The sequence below is a fragment of the Physcomitrium patens genome, chromosome 5, assembly GCF_059467195.1.
Source record: "Physcomitrium patens ecotype Gransden chromosome 5, ASM5946719v1, whole genome shotgun sequence".
Classification (NCBI taxonomy): Eukaryota; Viridiplantae; Streptophyta; class Bryopsida; order Funariales; family Funariaceae; genus Physcomitrium; species Physcomitrium patens.
The window spans coordinates 6,580,597-6,606,390 of NC_143414.1; the positions used below are offsets into that span (position 1 = coordinate 6,580,597).

General features: G+C 32.2%; 1 protein-coding gene across 5 annotated transcripts; it reads right to left on the reverse strand.

Moving 5' to 3' along the window:
* Positions 1-1,271: 1,271 nt before the first annotated feature.
* On the reverse strand, positions 1,272-3,576 carry LOC112282213 (E3 ubiquitin-protein ligase RSL1). 5 transcript variants are annotated; one of them, XM_090250349.1, is made up of 5 exons: positions 3,365-3,576; positions 2,818-3,146; positions 2,498-2,707; positions 1,816-2,314; positions 1,272-1,722 (listed from the first exon to the last, which is right to left on the reverse strand). In XM_090250349.1, the coding sequence occupies exons 2-5, from the start codon at positions 2,996-2,998 to the stop codon at positions 1,587-1,589; spliced, it is 1,026 nt and encodes a 341-aa protein (XP_090106475.1). In that variant the 5' UTR covers positions 2,999-3,146; positions 3,365-3,576; the 3' UTR covers positions 1,272-1,586. The 5 variants fall into 5 exon arrangements, with proteins under 5 accessions (XP_090106475.1, XP_073390080.1, XP_090106476.1 ...); XM_073533979.2 differs by having other exon boundaries at positions 3,355-3,576; XM_090250350.1 differs by having other exon boundaries at positions 2,498-2,647; positions 3,355-3,566.
* Positions 3,577-25,794: the final 22,218 nt, after the last annotated feature.

A 25,794-nucleotide genomic window follows, 5' to 3' on the forward strand; every position in this document is an offset into this window, starting at 1 on the left:
AAGAAAACTAAAATTGTATATGTAGAAGTCATAGATGGTTGTTCATTGTCTCCTAAAAATATTATCTATAAAAGCTTTTCTATAGATGTAATAAAAAATGATCATAATAGCTTTGTGAATTTGAATATAATTATATCTTCTTCTAAACTAATAATTTTAGATTAATTATAGCTAAAAAAGTATAATTCTTAGATAGATTTGATTTCTTTTAGTCTTGACTTTTTTCAAATTATATTTAAGAATTTGATTAATTAAATAGAAAGTTATAAGTTTAGTACAATCAAATCCTTATTTATAAGTGCAAGAGCTTTCATGTATGTTACAAAAAAAGAATTACCTTTTATCATTTATGACACATCTATTTCTAATAGATAAACTATTTCAAATAGTATTTTTAGCTAATAATAAGATTATTAAGATATTTTTAAAAAGCTTAATATTGACTATTAAAATATCTTTTTTTGAAATGCAAATATCCTTCTTAAACATTGTCCTTATGATTATTCAAATGACTTTTAGGAGATAGTCTTCATTTAAACCAATTCATAGTTTATCACAAAATAAATTAGCTAAATTAAAGGAATATATTGATGAGAACTTAGTTATGAATTTTATAATCTATTTAAAATCTCCAATGAGATTTCTTATCTTATTTGAAAAGAAAAAAGATGAATTATTGCGGATGTATGTGAATTATCAAGGATTCAAGAAGATTACCATTAAGAATAGGTATCCTCTATCTTTGATATTTGAACTTCTTCATCAATTAATTAAAGCTAAGATTTATACAAAAATAGATCTATGAGGAATATACAACTTGGTATGTATTAAAGAAAGAAATAAATGGAAGATTGTAATTTAAACATGCATATATGTAAATAGGTGAATATTACCAGGGAAGTTATGATAATAAGCAAGTTCTCATTGGTAGCTATTTTTAGAAAGATAAAACTAAAGTTATGCTTTACAATTGTTATAATAAGTTTAGATTAAGAAGCTTGGTGGACTTGTTGGATATGTGCTTACTAGGCAAGATATGATGGCATCAACAAGAATAGATCCAAGAATGGCCTTATACAACATTGTAGAATCTAAAAAAACTAGTTATTGCGTATGCACCTACTTTTTATTAATCTAATGATTATGGCTAATGAAAATGTTTGTTTACAAACAATAACCACTTTTACAAAAGATAACTTGATAAATAGATAAACAAATTCCCTGAAAAATTCTTGGTGATGGAACTTTGTAGGTGATTGTACGATTGCTAATTTTTTAGTAGACATGCTATTTATTCAAGGAACAAATGTAGGCTGAAACCTCACTTTGATTTTTTGTACAGTTAATCTAACATGTAGGAAACTCCACAAGCCTAACTCAAAATGTGAATCTCCTTAAGCATAGTGGGCGTACTCTGCAACTTCCCAACTGCCCTAATGCAGAGGATTTAAGGTTAGCCCTTCTTTTATGCTTCTCTATCCAGTGGAACTCCATCTACTAAACAAAGGGCTGTCTTGAGTTGTTACCAAGGACATCAAAAACTGTCCGAAAACTGTCGGTTCCACCAAAGATTGTAGGTACATAGATTACACTCTTGGCCTCACTCTTGGTCCGTGCCTTCTAGGCGTCACGATGTGTTCCTCATCAAAGAGTTTGCAGTTACAGCTGGCTCGCCCATTGCTCCACTTGGCTCCACAGGTATAGCAAAACTCATTGCCACATCTGCAGACGAACAACAAAACCAAGTCATAAAGTGCAAACTTTATCTATTTCGAGGATAGCCGTTCAAATCTCCAAGGGAGAGAAGTTGCTTACAAACAAGTCATGTGGTAGCACCCTTCTGCGAGCTCGATAAACCGCTGGCACACTTTGCAAACCTGCCATTTCTGTCTCTGGGCTAGGTCTTTAAGTTTCTCATCTCCATTTTCGAGTACATTTCCCATCTCTGCTCGATACTGAGCACAAGTCATGTCCGCGTGCCATGGAACGTTGCACTTGACACAGAATCCACGGTGGCATGAACCGCATTCTACAAATCTCTCCTTGTAAACAGAGCTGATGCCATTAGAGTTCTCCATCAATGTCGAACAACCACTGAAGGGGCAGTAGACCTTCTGCGACGATGGGATGGCAAATTCCGTTTGTCGCGTATTAAGAATCTCAAGGCTCTGTTTCGAGAGCAGGTCACTGCACTGGTCAATGTCGAACGAGTGCCCGCAATCGGGGAGAGGGCATGGAATCTGAGCCTTTCCGGTCGAGATCTTCATTTCCGCATGCTTCTTGCAACAATCAATGCAATACTCATGTTGGCACCCTGTCAAACAGCACCATACGGAAAATTGTTCTCTCATTACGTCTACAGAGAAACAGATCATACTCTAACGAAGTCCTCTCACTTGTTTACAAATTACTTGAACAAAGGCATACCTCCAGCTCATATGTATCAAACGTGCATTTTGGTTCATGGTGCATGTATCCCCGTGCTTCTGAGACTTACCGGAAGTGCTAATGAATGACGTGTGAGGCCGCAATTCCGTACATATATCACATTCAATTTCAAAGAAGAGTTCGTTGTCAAAAGTAATGTTCGTATTATCACTTTCTGTAATCCGAGACTGGGAACCTTCTTTTTGTTTTAGGTCGAGTTCTGAGGTAGACAAGCACAACGCATCCACATCAGTATCAGCTAGTGGTGCGGGAAGGACTTCTGCACCAAAATAAAGACTCACTTTTCAATTTTCATCTTCATGTTCAAGAAAGACAAAAGCTCAAAGAGAAATCAAGTTCCGAGAACGAGATTTACAGTGTTAAAGGCACCTGAACTGCGTTTTTGTGTTGGGGATCCCACGACAGACCAACTCGTGGACAAAGATGCTTGATTCCAGGAAGACCCTTGGTCATTTCGCGAGGAAGGCTCTGGGGAAGGATCAGCTAATTCAATCAACTGCAAATTATAAGCGATTTCTGCATCAGATATTACACTTCTGACTGAGTCCATCGCCCCAATTATGCTCTGGCCTGCCTCGCTACCTGGAAAGTCCTGAATTCTAAGCTTTGTCCTTGGTTGAGTACTTGTTCTCCTAGAAGTGACGATGCCAAGGAGGGTAGGGGGAAGCACAACTTGAACTCTATGGGAATACTCCTGTCTGTAGACACGAGCAAAAAACGGACAAGACTATATTAGCCAAAGAACCTCAAGTCAACCGACAAGCATTTCACACACGTTGGCGCAGATACAATCAAGAAACTATGCGATCTGATCACAAAAGACTCTGCATTCCGTCGCTAATTACGCCTCCATATCCAAAACAACGCCTTCTCCAAGACTGCATCAAACCAAAAAAACTACACTACCGAGAATTACAGACGCGGGCGCTCCAGCTTCAAGCAGCCCAAGAGGCGGCTTCCTCAATGCACAAAGGCATTGATCCCACCACCACCCGATGATCCCACACCCCAAATGACGCAGTCCTTTCACAGTGTCGCAGCCCAACCAAAGCGCAAAAAGACTAGCCCATCTTGTCAGAGGGGATGGCTACAGTAGCAAAGGTCAATTCCAGCATCTAAACCAATTGAAAAATGATGGATTTCCAAGTACAAGTGCATGAGAATCCGAGGAGGAAAGTCAAATTATACGGCAGTGGGTGGTCTGCGTCGCAAACATTTCATGTCATTCGTCAACGTATTGCTGCTCTTGAACTATTAAATCGGTAAAGAGGGCTTCTCTTGCTTTGGCCACACGTTTTTGCAAATACAGACCTGAACTGGCGTGGCACAGATTGCAGGTTTATGTATCGAATTTTTGTAGGACCCAGTTTATGTCTGTACATACAAAAACGAGAATAAAAACCTCGTGTCGGTTAGAATGTTGACTCCCAATTGTTTATCCATGTTCATTTGTTTCTTTTGATATATATATCTATACTGAGGATGTGTACAAGTATTCTTTTTGTTGCATTTCCCCTATGTTTATCTACCATGTTAAACGTGTATTCACCTAAAAGTTTATGTATGCTTTTGATGATTTTCACCTGTGAAATTTCATCAAGTATTCAAATAAAAAAGTGAAATTCCATTCAAATACTTGAGTATCTGCAAAATTTCATCAAGTATTTAAATAAAAAAGTGAAATAACGTTTATCAAAAAGCTGATTTGTAAATCTTAAAGTTCTTTAGTATTTTTAAGAAGATGAACAGTAATCATTACAATAACAAACCGAGTTTTGAAAGTAACAGCAATTGTATTGTTAATTTGCCAAAATGAATATGAAATGGTCTGAATACTGGTCCCAATTCTAAAATTGCTAATGAATGTTAGAACATTGAAAATCATCTCCAAAGATCAACAGACAATTTCCTTATTACTTAGCATTTTCAACATTGTTCTTAAGTTATCTAATCCACAAATGTACCAATGGAAGATAATTAAATAAATTATGTTGCATCACTAACAACATTAGTTAAAATTATTATTTTTATTGATATTTGAAAACTTCAACATTTCAATCAATTTACAAAAATATTTGTCAAAGTCCAAATTCAAACTTATTTCAATCCAATGACTCTGTGTAATCAACTCATTTTTTATTACAAATTATTAAATAAAAATAAATAAATAAATAAATAAAAGTTCTTTTTTGTATATATATTTTATAATCTGACATGGCATGTTTGAACCTTATGGAATAAAATATCTGCAAATGTTTTCTTCTTTGAGACACCTCACTATATCAATTGATATAATACCTTGTTAGGATTTCAATTTCCATTTTTTTTTTATATGATATGATTATTAGTTTGATCAATTAATATTTTGAACAAAAATAGTCATGTTCACTTAAATAATTTGTTAATACAAATGTTCATGTTGTGAAGGTTAAGAGTCTAAAAATGCCTCATTTCTTTGAATATTTCAAAGCACAATATTTTTATAAAGTATATATTTTCCCATTTCAGAATACAATGATTTTATAAATTTTTTAATAAGAGCTTCAAAGTACAAAGCAATCAACAACATTGGCTAAGCATATGAAAATAAATAAAAATTTAATATGTAATGATCAATGGGATATTTTATTTATTTAATTACTTATCATTAAAAATTTTAAAAATAAAAATCTACAATTTTTTTCAAAAGATAATACAATTCAAACTATTTATATTATAAGAAAGCTTAGGTATAAGACAAATAAATAAAGAAGCTTTTTCATTAGCAAAAATCATTGCTTTAACTACAAACAAAAAAATCCAATATAATTGTCAATTTTTTAATGTCCAATGGCTTAAGTTTTTATTATATAGATATATATATATATATATATGTATATGTATATGTGTGTGTGTGTATATATATATATATATATATATGTGTGTGTGTATATAAATATATATATATATATATATATATATATATATATATATATTTTGTAAGCTCTTAATCATTAGCTAAGATATATTTCTTACATAAAACATATCTTTTTGTCAAAGACATAAATTTCAAAGAAAGAAAATCTCAATACATTCTTATGTCATTCAAAAAGATTAAAAAATCACTCAAAGATGGTAATATATTAAACTAAATTGACTATTGCCAAAGATAAGTAGACTAAAAAGTCTTAAAATAAGACTAAAGACTAGAAAAGCATTGACAAGAGTGAAGAAGGCTTCACTCTTGCCTCCATATATTCTATCTAATTAAAAGCTATGTTGTAATGTTCTATAGGACCTCTGATATATGTTAAATTTGTAAGACATGTGTCTTAACTTGCAAGGCAAGTTTTTTATATGTGTGCCACATTGTTAGCGTGTACCACAAGCTATCCACATGTGTAATACATAGTTAACTTGTTGGCCAAGTTTCTAAGCTACTAATCAACTATAAATATGTATAAAGTCAAATATGCATCTATGAAGCTTCTAAAAAGCTTTGCCTTAAGAAATCCTAAACTCTAAATCCTAAATCTTTAAATCCTAAATCTTGGTTTTGATAGATGTTGTCAATGAAAGGCATTAACTTTTTTTGCTTTATTTATAAGATCCTTAATTGGCTCTCATGGACATTCATTAATATTATATTCATGCTTGTGAACAAGATCTTTTAACATATTTCAGTGCTACCTTAAAGACTTCTTCCACTTTGAATTCTTAATTATTATCCACTTCTATAAGAGGAAGTAATAATTATCTTCTTCTCAAGATATTCACTATCTTATATGGCTTAAAAAGAGATATATAGAATATGAAATGGATCTTTATAGACTTTGATAGATGTAGTTGATAAGCAATTAGATTGATTTATTCAAAAATATAAAATGGTCCAAGCCTACAATTATTCCACTGCTCATAAAGGAAAGTAGTCTTGATATTGCAATAAAATAACTATTATTTCTTTTCAGCATGGAATTGAAGTTACTTCTTACTACAAGTATCTGCATGGTCTTTTGTTATTCTTAAATTTTTTTTAGTTGTACCTTCATTATTGTATGTAGCTTAGATAAACAATTTGTCAAATCTTCCACTACATGATTATCAACTTTTGAAAAGTCAAAAGCATCAAGTCATAGATAATAACTATAATTAATAAAAAAAGATATTTATTGTATAAAAAAATATATTATATTATTATAAGCAAACTCTACAAATGATAAAAAAAAATTTACAATTATCTTATTGATAGTTGATGATATATGTCAAATATTGCTCTAAAATTTCATTTATATCCTTCATTTATCTATTGATTTGAAGATGAAAAGTTGAAAATAGGCTTATATCTATATTTAAAATCTTAAAAATGATTTTTTAAAATTTTGATACTAATTGAGTCTTATTATCTAATATAATATCTTTGGCAATCCATAATAATAATAATAATAATAATAATAATAGATATTATCAAGAATAAACTTAGTTGTTTTTTCACCAATGATAGATTTTGTACATGATACAAAATATACAAGCTTAGTAAAATGATCTACTATCATAAATATAGAATCATATAAACTTGAGATTAGAAGATCCATAATAAAGTCCATAGAAATAAAAAAAACTATAATTATTCTAAAATAGATAATAGCTAAAGAAGTCCATAAGATCAATGATAAGGAATTTTTGATCTTGAACAAATGTCACATAATTGTACAAAGTCTTTGATTGCCTTCCATATTTAAGGTTATCAAAAATCTTTCAATATTAGCTCCAAAGTATTGTTGTATCTAAAATATCCAATTCTTAGATTGTTATAAGCTAGAAGAATACATAATCATGTTTTATTTTTTGGAATATATTATTTTTTTAAAAAATAGAATAGATTATTTTTAAACTTAAAATTAGAAATCTTATAAATTTTAAAAGAATTATTTTTAATATTATGAATAAAAGGATTAAAAGATATATTTGATTGAACTTACTTAAAAAGATTGAATCAATAATTAATGCTGATTTCATTTCTCGGAGGTAAAAAATGCTTTGACTCTAATAAAATTATTCTTTATTGATTAAAAATTATATCTTTTTTTGGATATAAGATAAAAATATCTAAAAATGGTATTTAATAAATCTTATTATTTTTTATTTAAATAAGTGAACTTGAAAGCTAATCTTGATAAAGAAATGCTTCAATGGACTTGAAAATAATTTAAAACAAGTACCAACATGAAGTACTTAAGGTTTTTGTAATCCATATATACTTTAACTGGATTAAAAGCATCTTCTAGATAATGATGCCATTCTTGAAATAATTTATAATTCTAAAAAGTTCTTTGTTGTGAATCTTGTAGTTAATCTCAATTATCAAAAAAAATTTAGAATGAAAAACTATGAAGTATAATTTATCATCTAATTTTATTTGTGATAATATTGTATCTATAGCAAAGTTTGATGCATTTTTTTTCATAAAAAAATGCCTTAAAAAAGTCAATGCAATACAATATTGGTATATAAATAAAGGTTGTCTTTAAAGCTTCAAAAGATGTTATAGCTTCTTTGCTCAATTCAAGTTTGTCTTTACATGCCATATGTATAAGAAGAGTTGCAACTTAACAAAAATTCTTAATGAATATTGAAGAATAATTAACAAATCCTAAAAAATATTGCACATCTCTAATTATTTTTAAAATCTTTCAATTTATGATAGTCTGAATTTTCTTAAGATCTATTATAAGGCCATTATTTGAAGTGATATATCCTAAAAAGTCAATTTGAGTAATTTAAAATATATACTTTTCTATCTTATTATATACTCTTATATTTTTAAATTTTTGTAATATGCGACATGAATAATTAACAAATTTCAAATTAATCCTTCTTTTGTAGCATATATGAAATCTCTTATATCTATTAATAAGAATTTGGATATATTTGACTTGTGGATTTCTATTCAACTAGCAAGTTTTTGGACTAAACTAAAGAAAAAATTAATGTTATAAGGAGTCCAGTCGATTTGAGAGCTGTACTTCTTTAGTTACAATAATTTTAAAATAATTAAGTTGGATGGAAATCTAATAATATTGAATATTATTAAATTATTATGATCTTTAATTGCTATAACTCAAGGAATTGTTTCATAGATAAAATCTCTAAAAGTCAATAAACAACCATCTATGATTTTGACATACAATGATTGATTTTTTTTGAATAAAGATATTTTTTATTTTTTAATAAATATTTTATCTATAAAACAAGCTAAGGCTCCTAAATCTTGCAAGTCAAAGACTTTGATTTTTTATTCTCAAATAAACTTCTATTATAAAATGAGATGATAGATCTAAAAAAGAAAATAGGAACTTTATTAGATATTACGTAAGATTTTAGCCGTACGATCTCTATTGTAGTTGAAAAAACTTATTTTTTGATATATTATCTTCTTTGGCAACCATACTCTTTATTTTGTAGTTGTATTATTTCTATATATAATGTTGAGAAATATGCTTAGATTTTTTATAGTATAAGCATAAACCTTTTTGATGGCATCAAGTTTTTTCTTGCTTAGTACAAGACTTGAAATGTATCACATTAATTTGCATAGATTCCAATATTGATGAATAAGCTTTTATAAACTTAAAAATTATTACTATTTCTTGATTTGTATCTCTCCAATCAAATCTTTATTCTTTGTATCTTTCAAAGAATTGATTGTCACATACAATGGTTTGATGAATAAATTGCTCTAATGAGCACACTCTTGGCATTATCAATAATAAATCTTTGATGTTATTTTTTTAACTATGATAAAATTTTGTAATTTCAATCTATATCAAAAGCAAGATTTCAGAATTTTATAGCATATATAGTAGCTAAACATGATCCTTGTCATAAAGATACTAATTTTATCTTTATCTTTTCTTGATTACTTTATTCAAGAATGGTCATAAACACTTCTAAAAATGAATTAAAATCATAAAAAATATATATCTCTTTTTCCATCAATGATATAAATCAAGAGAGATCACTCATAGAGAGAAGCGCACTTATGAATCTAAGTTAAGAAAATCCATCTTGGTATTAAAAAAGATGCAACCTCAGATAGAATTTCACTTGTTGTAGAAGTCGTCAAAATTTTGATCTTGTTCCATTGAGCTTTTAGTATATATTTATCCTTGCTTCTCTTATACTTGAAATAACAGGACTTCTTGAATTTAGTTATGAGATTGATCTACTTTTCTTCTGTCAATTACACAACTACTTGGCATAGACTTTAAACTTTATTATTGACTTCTTTTATAGGTCTTAGAATACTACTTCTATAATTATTATTAGAAATATATAATATTTCTACTCTTAAAGTATTAACAAGCTCTTGAAGATTTATAATAGTTACAAATCTATTTTTACTTTTATCAAGAATAGTATTCATAATTTTTTCTTTCATTGACAACTCAAACAAATCTAAAAGTCACATTAAAAGAGGGTAATTTACAACCTCTAATATCAAATGAAAATTTTCATAGAATAAGGTAGTCTACTATCTTTAAAAAAAATAATCAATTAAAAAATTAATAGTAAGTTTAAAGGTGGATAGTCTACAATCTTAAAAATATAATAATAGAAGTAGAATAATCTATTCACTTCTAATATAAAACAAGGATAACAATTTAATACTCTTGTCAAACTATAAAGGACATAAATCTTAAAGAAAAAAAATCTCAATATATATTCTTAAGTCACTCAAAAAGACTAAAAAGATATTAACAAGAGTGAAGTAGACTTCATTCTTGCGTCTATATATACTATCCAATTAGGAGATATATACTAACATCCTATAGAACCTCTAACATGTATCCAATTTATAAGACATGTATCTTAATTTGTAAATCAAGTTTCTTATATGTATGCTATATGGTTAGTTTGTACTACAAGCTATGCACATATACAATACATAGCTAATTTTTTGGCCAAGTTTATAATCTATCAATCAACTATGAACATGTATAAAGTCAAATATATATATACCTATAAAGCTTCTAAGAAAATTTTCTATAAGAAAATATTAAATCTCTTTATATTTATCTTCTATCTAGTACTTCTTATTTAGATAATTATGTATATTTGAGATACTTTCAACCAAAAGATTCAAAAATTGACTCTATTTTTTAAATTATATATATATACATAAAAACAATCTATTTTACCTAACATTGATATGAAAGATGCATATCTTTTATATTAATAATTCAACCATAGATGAAAAGTACTAGTCCATATTTTGTCTTTTTTTTTATCCATCGGTAGTAGAATAGGTAAAACCAAAAATAATACATATTATATGAGATTGAATATTAGAATCATCAAATGAGAGAGTTATTATAAATAATAATGAATTATAAAATTAATAGATTTTGGTGGCAATTAGGTAGAACCAAAATTGTTTCTTACAACTTGCCCAAAAAATATTAATAAAAAGTTATATTCTTCATTTTTTCTCTTTGATTCTTTGCTTTAATCATATTCTAGCCAAGGCTTCTTTGTCTTATACTTCTTATACCACTAAGTTCTAATTTTAAGAAAAAAAGAGACAAGAATAAGTATATAAAATATTTCTTATAATTGCCCAAAATCTATTTATGAGTGAAAAATATTAATGTGATACTAGCCATATTTTCTAGATAAAAAATTAAAGAATATTAAAATGAGATCATGTTATTGTATCAAAGAGCTCTATTATAAGAAAGAATATAATTTTAAGAATTAAAATAAATATTGGGATCTTATTAGTTAGTATCTAATTGTAGGTTTAGTAGCAATAAAGCTTCACATTAAATCATTCTACTACATTTGATATACATTATGGTAGTAGAAATACTATGGTAGGGCAATAAAGTAACTTAAGATTAAATAGAAACTTGAATATATTGACATATGATTGCTGTGGTATAAAGACAAGTGGTCAAATTGTATGATGGCAACTTATGTAGAGGTACTAATGATGAGATTAACTCATGCCCTTGTAGCACCTATTACTATGGAAGAAAGATAATTGGTTGACTAAGTAAAAAAAGTCGACAATATGGAGCTAGAATTAATTGCTATTACTGCCAACCTAGGTAAGTTTGCTATGATTAATTTGATTTGAGCCGCATTATAAAAAAACCTCTCAAATGGCATTTTTAGAAGCTATACAGGTTTTTTGTTAAATACTTGTATATCAAAAGTTTCTTAGGTAAGAAAAAAATTAGGTTGAAGATGGAATATCTATAATCTTATATTAATATTGTGTATTTTGTAGAAAGAAAATTCCTTAAAAAGGTAATGCAAGCCTAATTGGAACTCATAAAAAACAAAGTAAAAGAAGACTTATACCTTAGTTGTAATTTAGATTATGGATTCTTTAAGTAGTATATAAAAATAAGGTAGCCTCTCAAAAACATTTGATACAAACCATCTATATTTTATAAGAAGAGATGCACATATTCCAAACCAAGATAACAAGGTTTAATCCTAATTATCTAATCGACATAAAAATGTTGAATTGGATTACTTTAAAATCTATACCAAATGAGTTATTTAATTATACAAAAGATTTGATATAGAGCCTCAAAAAGATAATAAAAAAGGATTGCAATTGCCAAAGTAGCTTAAATAAAAAAAATTATGAATTCTTAAGTAACTAAAATTCAAATATATTGACAATCAACACCTTTAACCATGTGATAGAAAATACCATACATATTCAAATAGACTATAATAATCTATGAATTTAATGTAAATATTATATATCAACTTTCTATCTTATTAAAGAATGTAAGGCATTCTTAAGTAACCATCAAATAGGTTTCACAATGGCTAATCTATAAGCTCCTCAATTAAAAATCTCACCTTTTTTTTAATAGCCAATCAAGTATATAAATAGGCAAGTCATCAACAACTGAGTCTGATTTGATAATACCTCCTTCCACCTTCCTTTGTATAGTTGTATCAATTGAATGAACCATCTTTACAAAATCGATAGTAAACTTGAATAAATTAATAAGAAAAAGAGGCACAAATAGAACAAAAATAATTCATTTCAAAAGAGATAAATTAAATACCTTAGATCCTCAGATCTTTAGTCTAAAGTAGGCTACATGGATTAGTTAAGCTGAACTTTGAAGGAGAGGATCATTTCTCAATACCTTTGAGTTTTTACATGTCAATGAATTTATTGATACAAAAAATAATTGAAATAGTCAAAATAAAAAAAATAGATAATGCAATTGACATCCCTAAAATGATGATAAGCAATGGAACCAAACAATTAAAAGATGCTATAGTTAATTTACAACAACTCACCACAAAGACCTAAGATACAATTGAATCCTATCCTCTGACCATAACATCATTAATCTATTCTAAAGAAAGTTTCTTTGAAAATCAATAGGAATTAATCAAGGAGAAATTTCCTTCAATATCAATGAAAATAAGTACAATCAATTCCTAGTTATTTTCAAGGACATGAATCTTGAAGAAAGAAAATCCTGAATACACTCTTGTGTCACTAAAAGAAACTAAAAAGTCACTAAAAGATGATATAATATTAAACTAAAATAGTTTTTTCTAAAAAAAAGAAGACTAGAAAGTCTTAAAATAAGACTTAGAACTAAAAAAGCATTGATAAGAGTGAAGAAGGCTTCATTCTTACCTCCATATATACTCTTAACTAAGAGCTATGTGGCAATGTCCTATTAAACTTCCAAAATATGATGACTTTGCAAGACATGTATCTTAACTTGCGAGGTAAGTTTTTTATATATGTGCCACATAGTTAGCTTATTTTATAAGCTATGAGTTTTTGATTAACTTATTGACTAAGTTTCTAACCTATCAATCATTAAGAAATATATATAAAATCAAAGCAGCATCTATGAAGCTTCTAAAAAGCTACTTTTGAAGATATTATAAAATTAATCTACTTTTATCTATTTTTACCTACTTCTATCTTATCATATAGGTACTTATTAAAGTACTTATATATATCTTTGATATTACTTCTCTTTCTAAGTACATGTCCTATAAAGAGCAGTCTTCATAAGTTGAAGAAATTGAAGATGTGGTGAATTATATTTGCCACATACTTTGATCTTTGTTCTCTGTGAAGATGATTGATATGTCCTTGTAGCCATCAATAGTATCCTATACCAAGGCAAGAAGACCAACTTGTAATTTGGTCATTGTTAAGGCCTTTATAACTTTGTTCAAATAAAATATTTGAAACACCATTAGGAGTTGTTTTTACCTCTTATAAAATAACCAAACATTGAGATTCTCTTCCAAGGTTGTGATATCAAATATATTATAACTTACCATTTATTTAAGAAAAGACATATTATTCTTGAGGATCTTTATCTTGATTTTTTCATTTTGAAGGTTGTGACAATTATAATGTCTCATTTGATAAGTCCGCAAATGAAAGTTCTTGAGTTGAATCTACTAATTATTGGTTCTTCATCTCATTAGTATTATAAATATACAAAAACTACAAAGAAAGATAAAAAAGTAGAGTATTACCTTCTTTTGATTTTATTTCTTTTTTATAATAAATATTTGTTATTGTTTATCTTGATTTTGATGGATGTCATCAATGAAAGTTTCAACTCTCTTTTTGCTGCATTTGCAAGATTCTTTATTGGCTCCTATATGTGTTCATTAATATCATGTCTATACCAATGAAAGAGATGTTCCAACCTATTTCAATATTGCCTTAAATCTAAGAATTTTTTCACCTCAAACTCTTGATTATTATTGACTTTTATAAGAGGAGGTAGTATTTGTCTTCTTTTTGAAATATTTATTGTCTTGTATGGCTCAAAAAGGGACACGTGAAATTAGAGATGGATCTTCATAAACTCTGATAGATATAATTGATAAGCAACAAAATTGACATATTCAATAATAAAAAAAGGTCCAAGCCTACAATAGTTCAACTTATCATAAAGACAAGTAGTTTTGATATTGTAACAAAGTAACCATACCTTGTCACTTACATTGAATTTTGATTATTCTTTACAATAGGCATCTACATTAATTTTTTATTGTTCTTGAGCTCCCTTTATTTGAGCCTTCATTATTGCATGTAGCGCTGAGAAATAATTTATTGACTCTTTTGCCATAAGATTATTAACTTTTAAAAAGTCAAAAATATCAAGTTGTGGATGATAACCATAGTTGGCAAAGAAAGGTATTTGTTGAGTAGAAGAATGTATCAAATTATTATATGCAAAATCTACCAATAGTAAAAGAGTTGTTCAATTATCTTAATGATAGCTAATGGTACACCTTAAGTACTACTCCAAAACTTGATTCACTTGTTTTTTATACCAATCAATTTAAGGATGAAAAGCAAAAGAGAAATTTATATCTACCTTTAAAATCTTAAAAGGGATTTTTCAAAATCTTGATATAAATTAAGTCTCCCTATCCAATATAATATCTTTACAAAATGTGTAACAGCAATAGATGTTATTAAGAAAAAGCTTAGCCATTTCTTCATATATGATAGAGTTTGTATATAGTACAAAATATGCCATCTAAGTAAAATGATCTACTACCACAAATATAAAATTATACAAACTTGAAACTAAAAGATCCATAATAAAATCTATAGAAACAAAAGACCATAATTGTTCTGAAATAGGTAATGGCTAAAGAAGTGCATAAGATCAATAGCAAGGAGTTTTGGATCTTCAACAAATATCACATGATTTTACAAAGTCTTTGATTGCCTTCCACATTTGAAGCCACAAAAAATCTCTTAATATTAGCTCCAAAGTCTTGTTGTATCTAAAATGTCTGGATGCTGAAAAGTCATGACAAGTTTGAAGAACATGTAATCATATCCTACCTTCTAGAATATATAATTGCCCCTCAAAATGGAATAAATTTTTTTGAATTTAAACTTATAAGTATCATAAGATTTAGAAGAATTAGTCTTAATAATATAGATAAAAGGATTAAAAGACATATTTAATTGAATTTTCTTGATAAATGATGAATCAAAAATCAATATTGATTTTGTTGCTCAAAGATAAAAATATTTTGGCTTTAAGAGAATTATTCTTTTGCTGATCAAAAGATACATCTCTTTCTGTGATTGCTCGTTTTACTTATTCCGAAAAAAACCTCCTAGCATAAATCTGTATAGGGGGATTCGAACATGGGGAATGATTAGTTGCTTAAGCGTTCATGTTAGGATCACACAATCAATTACTTCCTAAATATATCATCTCTATTTCCAATATCTCAATACACAAAAAAACTACAATCTCCTCCTTCACCTTATCGGTCTCTTCCTTACAGCAATTCAGTCATACCAATAATTACTATTTCTACCAATATATTCATCCTCATAATCTCCAACTGTAATACTGTGCCCTTATAGCTTTCAACACACAATTATCCTCGTTCCAATCTCTGGAATTCTTTACACAGAACTACCATTCATATTACAGTGTTTCACACAAACACAGACTCATTTTCTCTGGTGAACTACAATCAGATTTCAGCATTCAATCTTTCTTCTTGTCAAATAATACCAATCACATTTCCATTCCATAATTCACTTCACAATATTCAGAAACTTTCAATACTCTTATTCAAAGAAAATAACAAACAAAAGAAAAGAGGTAGCACCAAGCTTACCCCAGCTCACTACTCTCACAGTGATGGCTCCCGGCTCAACACTATTGTAGTCTGGCATTTTCTTTCCCTCTCCCATCCTCCTTATACTACCTCGAGATACCAACTCCTATACTACAAATGATAACTATTCCTGACTATTCATCCATTCTACTTACTGAACCACCTTTTCAGCAATTATCTATCCCTGTTTATACTATATACTAGGTATCTACATTCTGAAAATAACTTTTTATTCTACATAGTCCCACTCCTAATTGTGCAACATCCCTGCAAATACTCAATTGATACCTATCTAAAAATTATCTAACAAAACTCTACAAAAATTGCGATCCCTCTAGCTTATCTAATTAATCAATTGCCGCAGTATCTGTTATTGGTTCCACTGATTCCGGTTCCAACTGCAAATCTTCGTCCTCCTTCAATCCTTCCATTGGCTCCTATCTCAACTGAGCTGAAAGGTCTTTATTGTACTCACCCAGTTCACAAACTTGAGCTTCCAATTTCAAGATCTGGGCATCTCTCAATTCCAATTGGCGCTGAAAGTGACTCCTCTCTTCTGGAACTTCGAAAACTGGCAACGTCGATACTTGTGCTTGACCAATATTGACTAAATCCTCTGCCAATCTTGTCACCTCAGCATTCAAGGCCTCAATTTCAGCCCCTAACCACTCCGTTTCACATCTGTATTGGTCACTCAATACCAATTTCTCTTGCGCCAATAACTCAGTCTTTTCTCGTTCCATTATCAACTGACCCTTCGTATTTTTCAGTTCCAAAATTGAATGATTGCGAGCTCGGAATAGTTCTTGCTTATGGATCTCCACCATGCACTCTCTTTCTTTGTCCCAAGCTTCTTCATTGTTAACTTTTAACTGGAACTACTACTTTCAAAAACACAAGAAATACAAGAAAATGGCACTCCAACCAACCCAAAACAATACCACAAAATGACTTTAACTGGTGCCCCACTTTTATTCTTTTACTATCTGGTGATAATACCAATATGTTATCCATACTGTCTGTGAAAGGTAATGAGAAGTAATCTTTCTTAGTGGCTGCATTTAACTTTCGAAAAATTTGACATATCTTATTTTTCTCATTCTTCTTCGACACCATCACGATTGGCAATACCCATGCACTATGCGGAACAGGATAAATAAAATCCACGTCGAGAAGTTTATCTAATTTCTCTTTCACTAAAAGAGAATATTTTGGATTAAGCCGGTATTGTCTTTGATGAACTGGCGTAAGATCTTCTTCCAAAATAATCTGGTGCTCACACACGTCGGCTGGAATCCCTTTCAAATCCGCATATGACCACGTAAAGGCAGATTTTTGATAGACAAAAAATTATTTCTAAGCATCGAATTCTGTATCGATAATATCGGCATATACTTTAATTAGCTGTGGCATTTCGTTGGTGCCCCAGGTTAATAGATTGACACACATGGTCTTCAACAACCTCTGATTTAATTGTCTTCTCTTGATCTGAATTTCTTGTATTATCTGACAGATGGAAACCACCCAAATCTGGTGCCAATGTGTTGACTCTATTGATTGTGGAATTATTCATCCATTTGGTAAGAGCATGATCCGAGTTAGTCGCATCCTCCTGATGCAGTAAATATTTGTCGAGACTTCCACATTGGTAGACTCTTGCCTTTGCTGTTGAAGTGTTTTGTCCTATCTCAAATTGCAGTGAACATATAGCATCGTCATCTACCTCAATTGATTGACTCTCGTTGTCTGATGTAAATTTTGATTCTGGCAATTGAGATTCTCCATGATATTGTACTAGGTACATCTGTAGAACAATCTGGTCCTGGCCTTTTCCAATTATCAATGTGCCTCGGTCCCAATCGTTCTTAGCTTTGGCTTGATAAAGCCAAGGTCTGCCCAATAAAATCGGATACGATAATATAGAACTCTGTAATCGAAATACAATATAATCAATTTTGTATGTCAATCCCACAATTACAGTGGCAATAATGTGTAAAATTCCCAATGGTTTTACCCGACTATTATCTGCCATTCATAAGACCAATGTCGTAGGTAGCAATTGCTTTAGATCGAAGTCCTCCATTGTATCCGCGTTCATTAAATTCACACTGGAGCCACCATCGACTTGTATCCCTGGAATTAAAATGCCATCGATTAATACATCGATTGTTGGTGCTTCCGGATCTGGGTTTAAGCTAACTTCATGAATTTTTTTAGTACAAGATCTTCATTGTATTAATGCTGAATTCAATGTAGATCGACATTCCAGTGCTACAGCCAAAAGTTGCTTCATTATAATTGAAGGCTGAATAACATCCAAATCCCTCAGAATGTCATAGGGTTCCATATTGAGAGTAATTTCTAATGTTCTTTTACGTTTCATTGGTTTCGATTTTACTCCATTCAGCAGTAATTCCTTCCTGGCGATTGGGATTGCCGTTGGTAACTTTGCCAACTTGTCTACCACTAAAGGTTCCTTTAATGCGTAAGATCTTTTATTGGACTGTACAGGTATTGGTACTTGGTCAGTTGGGATCGATCTTGATGGTCCCGGTAAATTGGCACATGGGACTGAATTGGGTTCCTCAGTCTGTTGAGGTCTCAATATTGGGATACGTCCTAATACTAATATTGGTTCGTTTAGCCCCATGGACGGTACTACTTGCTCTCCTGCGATTGATTCATCTATGTCCTGAATTAAATTCTTGTCTTTTTGTTGGCCTCTAGTAAGCACTACGTTCACCACCTCGACACGATGTACTAGTGAGTCTCGTTGAATAGGACCTTTATCCTCCGTCGGTTGGCTTATTTGTATTTGCTGATCTCGGTTATTATAATTAAAGGGCTCATTGCACTCGTGATAAGTGTGACCAGAGTGCTTACAATTTCCACATATTGGAGCGTAGTCATCACTGGTCCTTGGATTAGGACATTCTGTCAGGGACAAGAACTCGATGAAAGCTAAAGAGTAAGTGAGACTTTTCTCAAAAAGAAATAGGACAAAATAGAAATATGTATATTAAGAAAGAAACTGGAATGGCTATTGCCAAAATACAAGAAAACTAGAGACCCTTGAAACTAGACTAGAAGCAAGAAAGGAGTTGACAAGAGTGAAGAGGGCTTCACTCTTGCCTCTATATATACTATCTAACTAGAAGCCACGTGGCGATGTTCTATAAGACCTCCAATATATGTTGACTTTCTAGGCCACATGTCTTTGCTTGCAAGGCAAGTTTTCTATGGATAGACCACGTAGTTAGCTTGTTCTTTAAGCTTCCAACATGCGTGGCATATGGCTAACTTGTTGACCAAGTTTCTAACCTAAAAGTCAACTATAGACTCCTATAAAGTCAAAGCAGCGTCTATGAAGCTTCTAAGAAGCTTCTCTAGAAGATATTACACAATTAACCTACTTTTACATACTTTTATCTATTCATATAGGTAATTATATGTATGTCCGTGACATTACCCCCCCTTCTAGGGACGAGTTCCACGAGGAGCGGTGATTATATATTGAGAAAATCTAATATGCCGCGAATTATATTTGCTACATACTCTGATCTTTGTTCTCTTCGAAGATAGTTGATGGGTCCTCTTAGCCATCGATAGTGTCCCATTTCAGGGCGAGAAGACCACCCTGTTATTTGATCACTGTTGAGGCCTTCATAACTTCCTTCAAATAATACATTTGAAACACCATCAGGAGTCGTTCCTATCTCCAATAATATCACCAAACATCGAGAATCTCTTCCAAGGTCGTGATACCAAACGCGTTGTATCTCACCATCTATTCGAGGAAGAACATGTCGTTCTTGAGGGTCTTCATTTTGGTTGCGTCGTCTTGAAGGTTGTGACAATCGCAATGTCTCATCCGGTAAGTCAGCAAACGAAGGTTCTTGAGTTGAATCCGCTGGTTGTTGGCTCTCCATCTAATTAGCGTCACAAAATGCAAAGAAGTTGCAAACAAGGATAGGAAATCGAATGTTATCTTGCCTCAATCTTGTCTCTTTTATAAGAGAGGTTTTCATCTTGGTTTTGATGGATGTCGTTGATGAAAAACTTTGACTTTAGCTGATGCATTTGCTAGATTCCTGGATGGCTCCCATGTGCGCTCACTAATATCATATCCGCACCAATGAACAAGATATTCCAGCTTATTTCGGCGCCGCCTTGAGTCTAATATCTCTTCCACCTCAAATTCTTCATTATTATCTACTTCTATAGGAGGCGGTGGCATTTGTCTTCTTCCTTGTATATCCACTGTCTTATATGGTTCAAGAAGAGACACGTGGAATACAGGATGGATCTTCATTGACTCCGGTAGATGTAACCGATATGCAACTGGGTTGATCTGTTCAGAAACAGAAAAGGGGCCAAGCCTACGATAGTCCAATTTGTCACAAGGTCGAGTGGTCTTGATATTGCGACGAAGTAGCCATACCTTATCACCCATGTTGAGTTGTGGTTGCTCTTTACGATATACATCTGCATTTATCTTTTGTCGTTCTTGAGCTTTCTTCAACTGCGCCTTCATTATTGCATGTAACTCTGACAACCGATTTGCCATATCTTCTGCTGCAGGATTATCAACTTTTGAAAAATCAAAAGTATCAAGTCGTGGATGATAGCCATAATTGGCAAAGAAAGGTGTTTGTTGCGTGGAGGAATGTACTGTATTATTATAAGCAAACTCTGCCAATGGCAGAAGGTTTGTCCAATCATCTTGTTGGTAGTTGATGGTACACCTTAAATACTGTTCCAAGACTTGGTTTACGCGCTCTGTTTGTCCATCAGTTTGAGGATGGAAAGCTGAAGATAGCTTTATGTCCACTTTTAAAATCTTGAAAAGAGTCCTCCAGAATCTCGACACAAATTGAGTTCCCCTATCCGATATGATATCTTTAGGTAATCCATGATAGCGATAGATATTATTAATGAAAAGCTTAGCTGTTTCTTCACCTGTGATAGATTTTGTACATGGCATAAAATGTGCCATCTTGGTGAAACGATCTACTATCACAAATATAGAATCATAAGATCTTGAGTTTGGAAGATCTGTGATGAAATCCATAGAAACAGAAGACCATGGTTGTTCTGGTATAGGTAATGGCTGAAGAAGTCCGTAAGGTCGATGTCGAGGAATTTTTGATCTTGAACAAATATCACATGATTGTACAAAGTCTTTGACTGACTTCCACATTTGTGGCCACCAAAAGTCTCTTGATATGAGTTCCAGAGTCTTATTATATCCAAAGTGTCCTACTGCTGGAAAGTCATGACGTGCTTGAAGAACACGCAAACGTGCTTTTCCTTCTGGAACATATAGGCGTCCTTCAAAATATAATAGATTATTCTTGAACTCGAACTTAGAAGAATCATGAGACTTGGAAGAATTATTCTCGATATCATGAACAAGAGGGTCTGAGGACATACTGGACTGGATTTGCTTGAGAAAAGTTGAATCAACAGTCAATGTTGATTTCATTCCTCGGAGATGAAATTGCTCCGGTTTCAAGAGGACCGTTCTTTGTTGCTCAAAAGCTGCATCTCCTTCTTTTGGTGCAAAATAAGAACGTCTAGACAGGGCATCGGACAAACCTTGTTGTTTTCCTGGCCGATAAGTGATAATGAAGTCGAATCTTGACAAAGACATACTCCAACGAGCTTGACGACGATTCAACACGCGTGCTGACATGAAATACTCGAGATTCTTGTGATCTGTATACACAGTGACTGGACTAGAAGCACTTTCTAGATAATGACGCCATTCTTGAAAGGAATCCACGATTGCAAGAAGTTCTTTATCGTGGATCTCATAATTGATCTCGGCTGCTGAGAATTTTCTTGAATGAAAAGCTATCGGATGAAGTTTGTCATCTGTTCCCATTTGTCATAAAACTGCACCCAAGGCAAAATCCGATGCGTCTGTTTCCATAAAAAATGCCTTGAAAAAGTCAACACGATATAAGACTGGTGCAGAGACAAACGATGTCTTCAAGGCTTCAAATGCTACTTCCGCTTCTTGATTCCATTGGAATTTATCTTTACTAGTCAAGCGTGTAAGTGGAGCTGCAACTCGTGAGAAGTCTTTGATGAAGATCCGATAGTAATTGGCAAATCCCAAGAAACATTGGACATCTCTCACAGTCTTTGGAATCTTCCAATCCATGATTGTTTGGACTTTCTTAGAATCCATCATAAGACCATCATTTGAAATGATGTATCCTAAAAAGTCAACTTGAGTAGTGTGAAACACACACTTTTCCATCTTGGCGTACAATCCTGCATCTCTGAGTTTTTGTAATACTTGACGAACATGTATTTCATGTTCTTCAACATTCTTAGAATAAATCAGGATATCGTCTAGGTAGCAGACGACAAAATTGTCTAAGAATTCACGAAATACATCATTCCTGAGATGTTGAAAAGCAGCTGGTGCATTCGTGAGTCCAAAAGGCATGACATTATATTCAAAATGCCCGTACCTGGTTCGAAACGCAGTCTTCCATTCATCTCCTTCTTTGATCCGTACTAGATTATATGCTCCTCTTAGATCTATTTTTGTATAGATCTTAGCTTGATTTAACTAGTCAAGGAGTCCTGATATCAAAGGTAATGGATACCTGTTCTTGATTGTGATCTTGTTGAGTCCTCGATAGTCAACACACATTCGTAAAGATCCATCTTTTTTCTTTACGAATAAAATTGGAGCTCCTGCTGGAGATTTTGAATGGCGTATGAAATTCTTCGCTAAATTCTCGTCAATATATGTCTTGAGTTCAGCCAACTCATCTTGCGATAAACTGTAAATTGGTCCAAATGGTGGCTGAGTTCCTTCCTTGAGATCGATTGAACAATCGTATGGGCGATGCTCAGGAAGAATATCTGCATTCTTTTTCTCAAAAACGTCTTGATGATCTTGATATTGACTTGGAATGCCACTTGAAGTTTTTACGCTTTCAGAAATAGGTGCAACATAAATAGCAAAAGTTGATCCTTCTTTTGCTGCATGTATAAATGCTTTTGCACCTATAGGTGCGAGTTTTACTATACTAGACTCATGGTTTTTTACTTGGTTAATAGAACTGTTACTAATGCTCTGAGGAAAATCAAGTTTACGAGAAATCCAATCTATTCGAGGATTATACTTTTTTAACCATGATAAGCCTAAAATTACTGGATTAGAGGGAGATCTAATTATATTAAAAATTATGCAACTACTATGACCATTTATTACTACATCTACAGGAAGTATTTCGTGAGTTACATCTCCAGAAGACAACGGACGACCATCTATGACTTCTACGTGTACAGGTTTAGTTTTTTGTATTAATGATATTCTATGACATCTAGCAAATTCTTCATCTAAAAAACAAGATGAGGCTCCTGAATCTACCAAGGCAGAGGCTTTGTAATTATTAGGTCCTAAACGCACATCTATTATAAAACAAGGAGATGGTTTTGAGGAGAGGATAGGACCTTTATTAGAAGTTGTACAAGATTCCAGCCGCACGGTCCCTATTGTAGCTGGACGTACTCGTTTTCCGACATACTGTCTTCTTTGACAGCCGTACTCCTTATTTTGTAGTTACGTCGCTTCTTTGGACAATGTTGAGCAGTGTGCTTAGGTTCTCCACAATATAAGCACAATCCTTCTTGTCGACGACGAGACTTTTCTTGCTCAGTAAGAGGTTTGAAACGTACCGCATCAATTTGCATATCCTCTACTTCCGAAGGTATGTGTTGAGGAGACGTCGGTGTTGCCATTGAATTGTAGTAACGTTGAGGCCCACTTGTGCGACTCTCGGATCGAAATTCAAAAAGTCGATTGTCGCACTTCACAGCAAAGTCAATTGCTTGACTCAATGTTTGAGGATCAGGTAAATTAAGCATCAATTTCTTTACCTCATATTGTAATCCGTAGAGAAATTGACTCACAAGTGCGGCATCATCCCACTTGATATCAGTTGCAAGTTGTCGAAATTGCGAAGCATATAATGTTACTGATCGATTGCCTTGTCGCAAAATACGGATCTTGTTGGTTGCAACACGAATTGCATCATGTTCTCCAAACATGGATCGAAACTCCGCCAAAAAAGCCTCCAGATTATCCAATATTGGATCTTGTCGTTCAAGAAAAGATGAAAACCATGACAATGCTGAACCTTGAAAGAAGTGTACCAATGAATCTTACTTGTGACCCTGGAGTTGGATAGCTCTGGGGTTGAAGTTCAATCACTAGTTGGACCTGATTGATGAATCCTCGAAACTTGGATCTGGTACCATCAAACTTCTCGGGCAAGGCAACTCTCGGTTCTCTAACACTCGAAGGGTGTTCCATTCTAGGAGAAGGGACATGGTTTGGTGCAGATGTTGAAGCAGCCCCAATCATCTCTATATCTTCACTTCCTACCATTCTTGTTGCTCCTTGTGGTGGTAAATTGAGTTGATGCATCGCAAGCATTAACTCCCTCAATTGTTCTTGCATCTGTGCCATTGCACTCTTCATTTCAACAAGCTCTGCCATAGTAGCACTTAGAAAAGAGAAGATGTCTAACAACGCTCAAAACAAATAGAAGAGAAGAATTGATAACAAAGAAAATACTAAGAACAATATCAGTTTAAAAGAGGGTAATCCACTCTTAATCAAGAAAAGACAAAGCTCTGATATTGTAAGTGTACTCTTGTCAATCTGTCAAGGACAAGAACTCGATGAAAGCTAAAGAGTAAGTGAGACTTTTCTCAAAAAGAAATAGGACAAAATAGAAATATGTATATTAAGAAAGAAACTGGAATGGCTATTGCCAAAATACAAGAAAACTAGAGACCCTTGAAACTAGACTAGAAGCAAGAAAGGAGTTGACAAGAGTGAAGAGGGCTTCACTCTTGCCTCTATATATACTATCTAACTAGAAGCCACGTGGCGATGTTCTATAAGACCTCCAATATATGTTGACTTTCTAGGCCACATGTCTTTGCTTGCAAGGCAAGTTTTCTATGGATAGACCACGTAGTTAGCTTGTTCTTTAAGCTTCCAACATGCGTGGCACATGGCTAACTTGTTGACCAAGTTTCTAACCTAAAAGTCAACTATAGACTCCTATAAAGTCAAAGCAGCGTCTATGAAGCTTCTAAGAAGCTTCTCTAGAAGATATTACACAATTAACCTACTTTTACATACTTTTATCTATTCATATAGGTAATTATATGTATGTCCGTGACACATTCATTGGCATAATGATCAATTTGTCTGCAACGATAGCAACAAAGTGGTCTCCTGCCACTTCCTTCAGGGATAATGGATGTCTCGATGGGTATATAACGGCTAGGTCTGTTCCATATCGGATGAATAAAGGATCCTGATTGACTCATTGTTACTGTAGAGTCTGGCATTGGCTTCGTCATGGGTGGATATTGATGGTATCCTAGTTGGTTCATCGCCAATCCGTGAGTATTGGATACACCTTCTTGGTGAAATTCAGAGTTGAGAAAATTAGAATAATTCTTATTTTGCTTATTCGCTCGATTTCTATTCCAGCCAAACTTATTATTCGTCTGTACTTGATTGACATCCCACGAAGTTGGTTGAGTCATTATCTGGTTACTGAGTTGTTGTTGCTTCCGTAAATTCCAACAATTAGTGGTAATATGCTTGCCCTTGTAAAAGATACATTGTACAGTCATTTG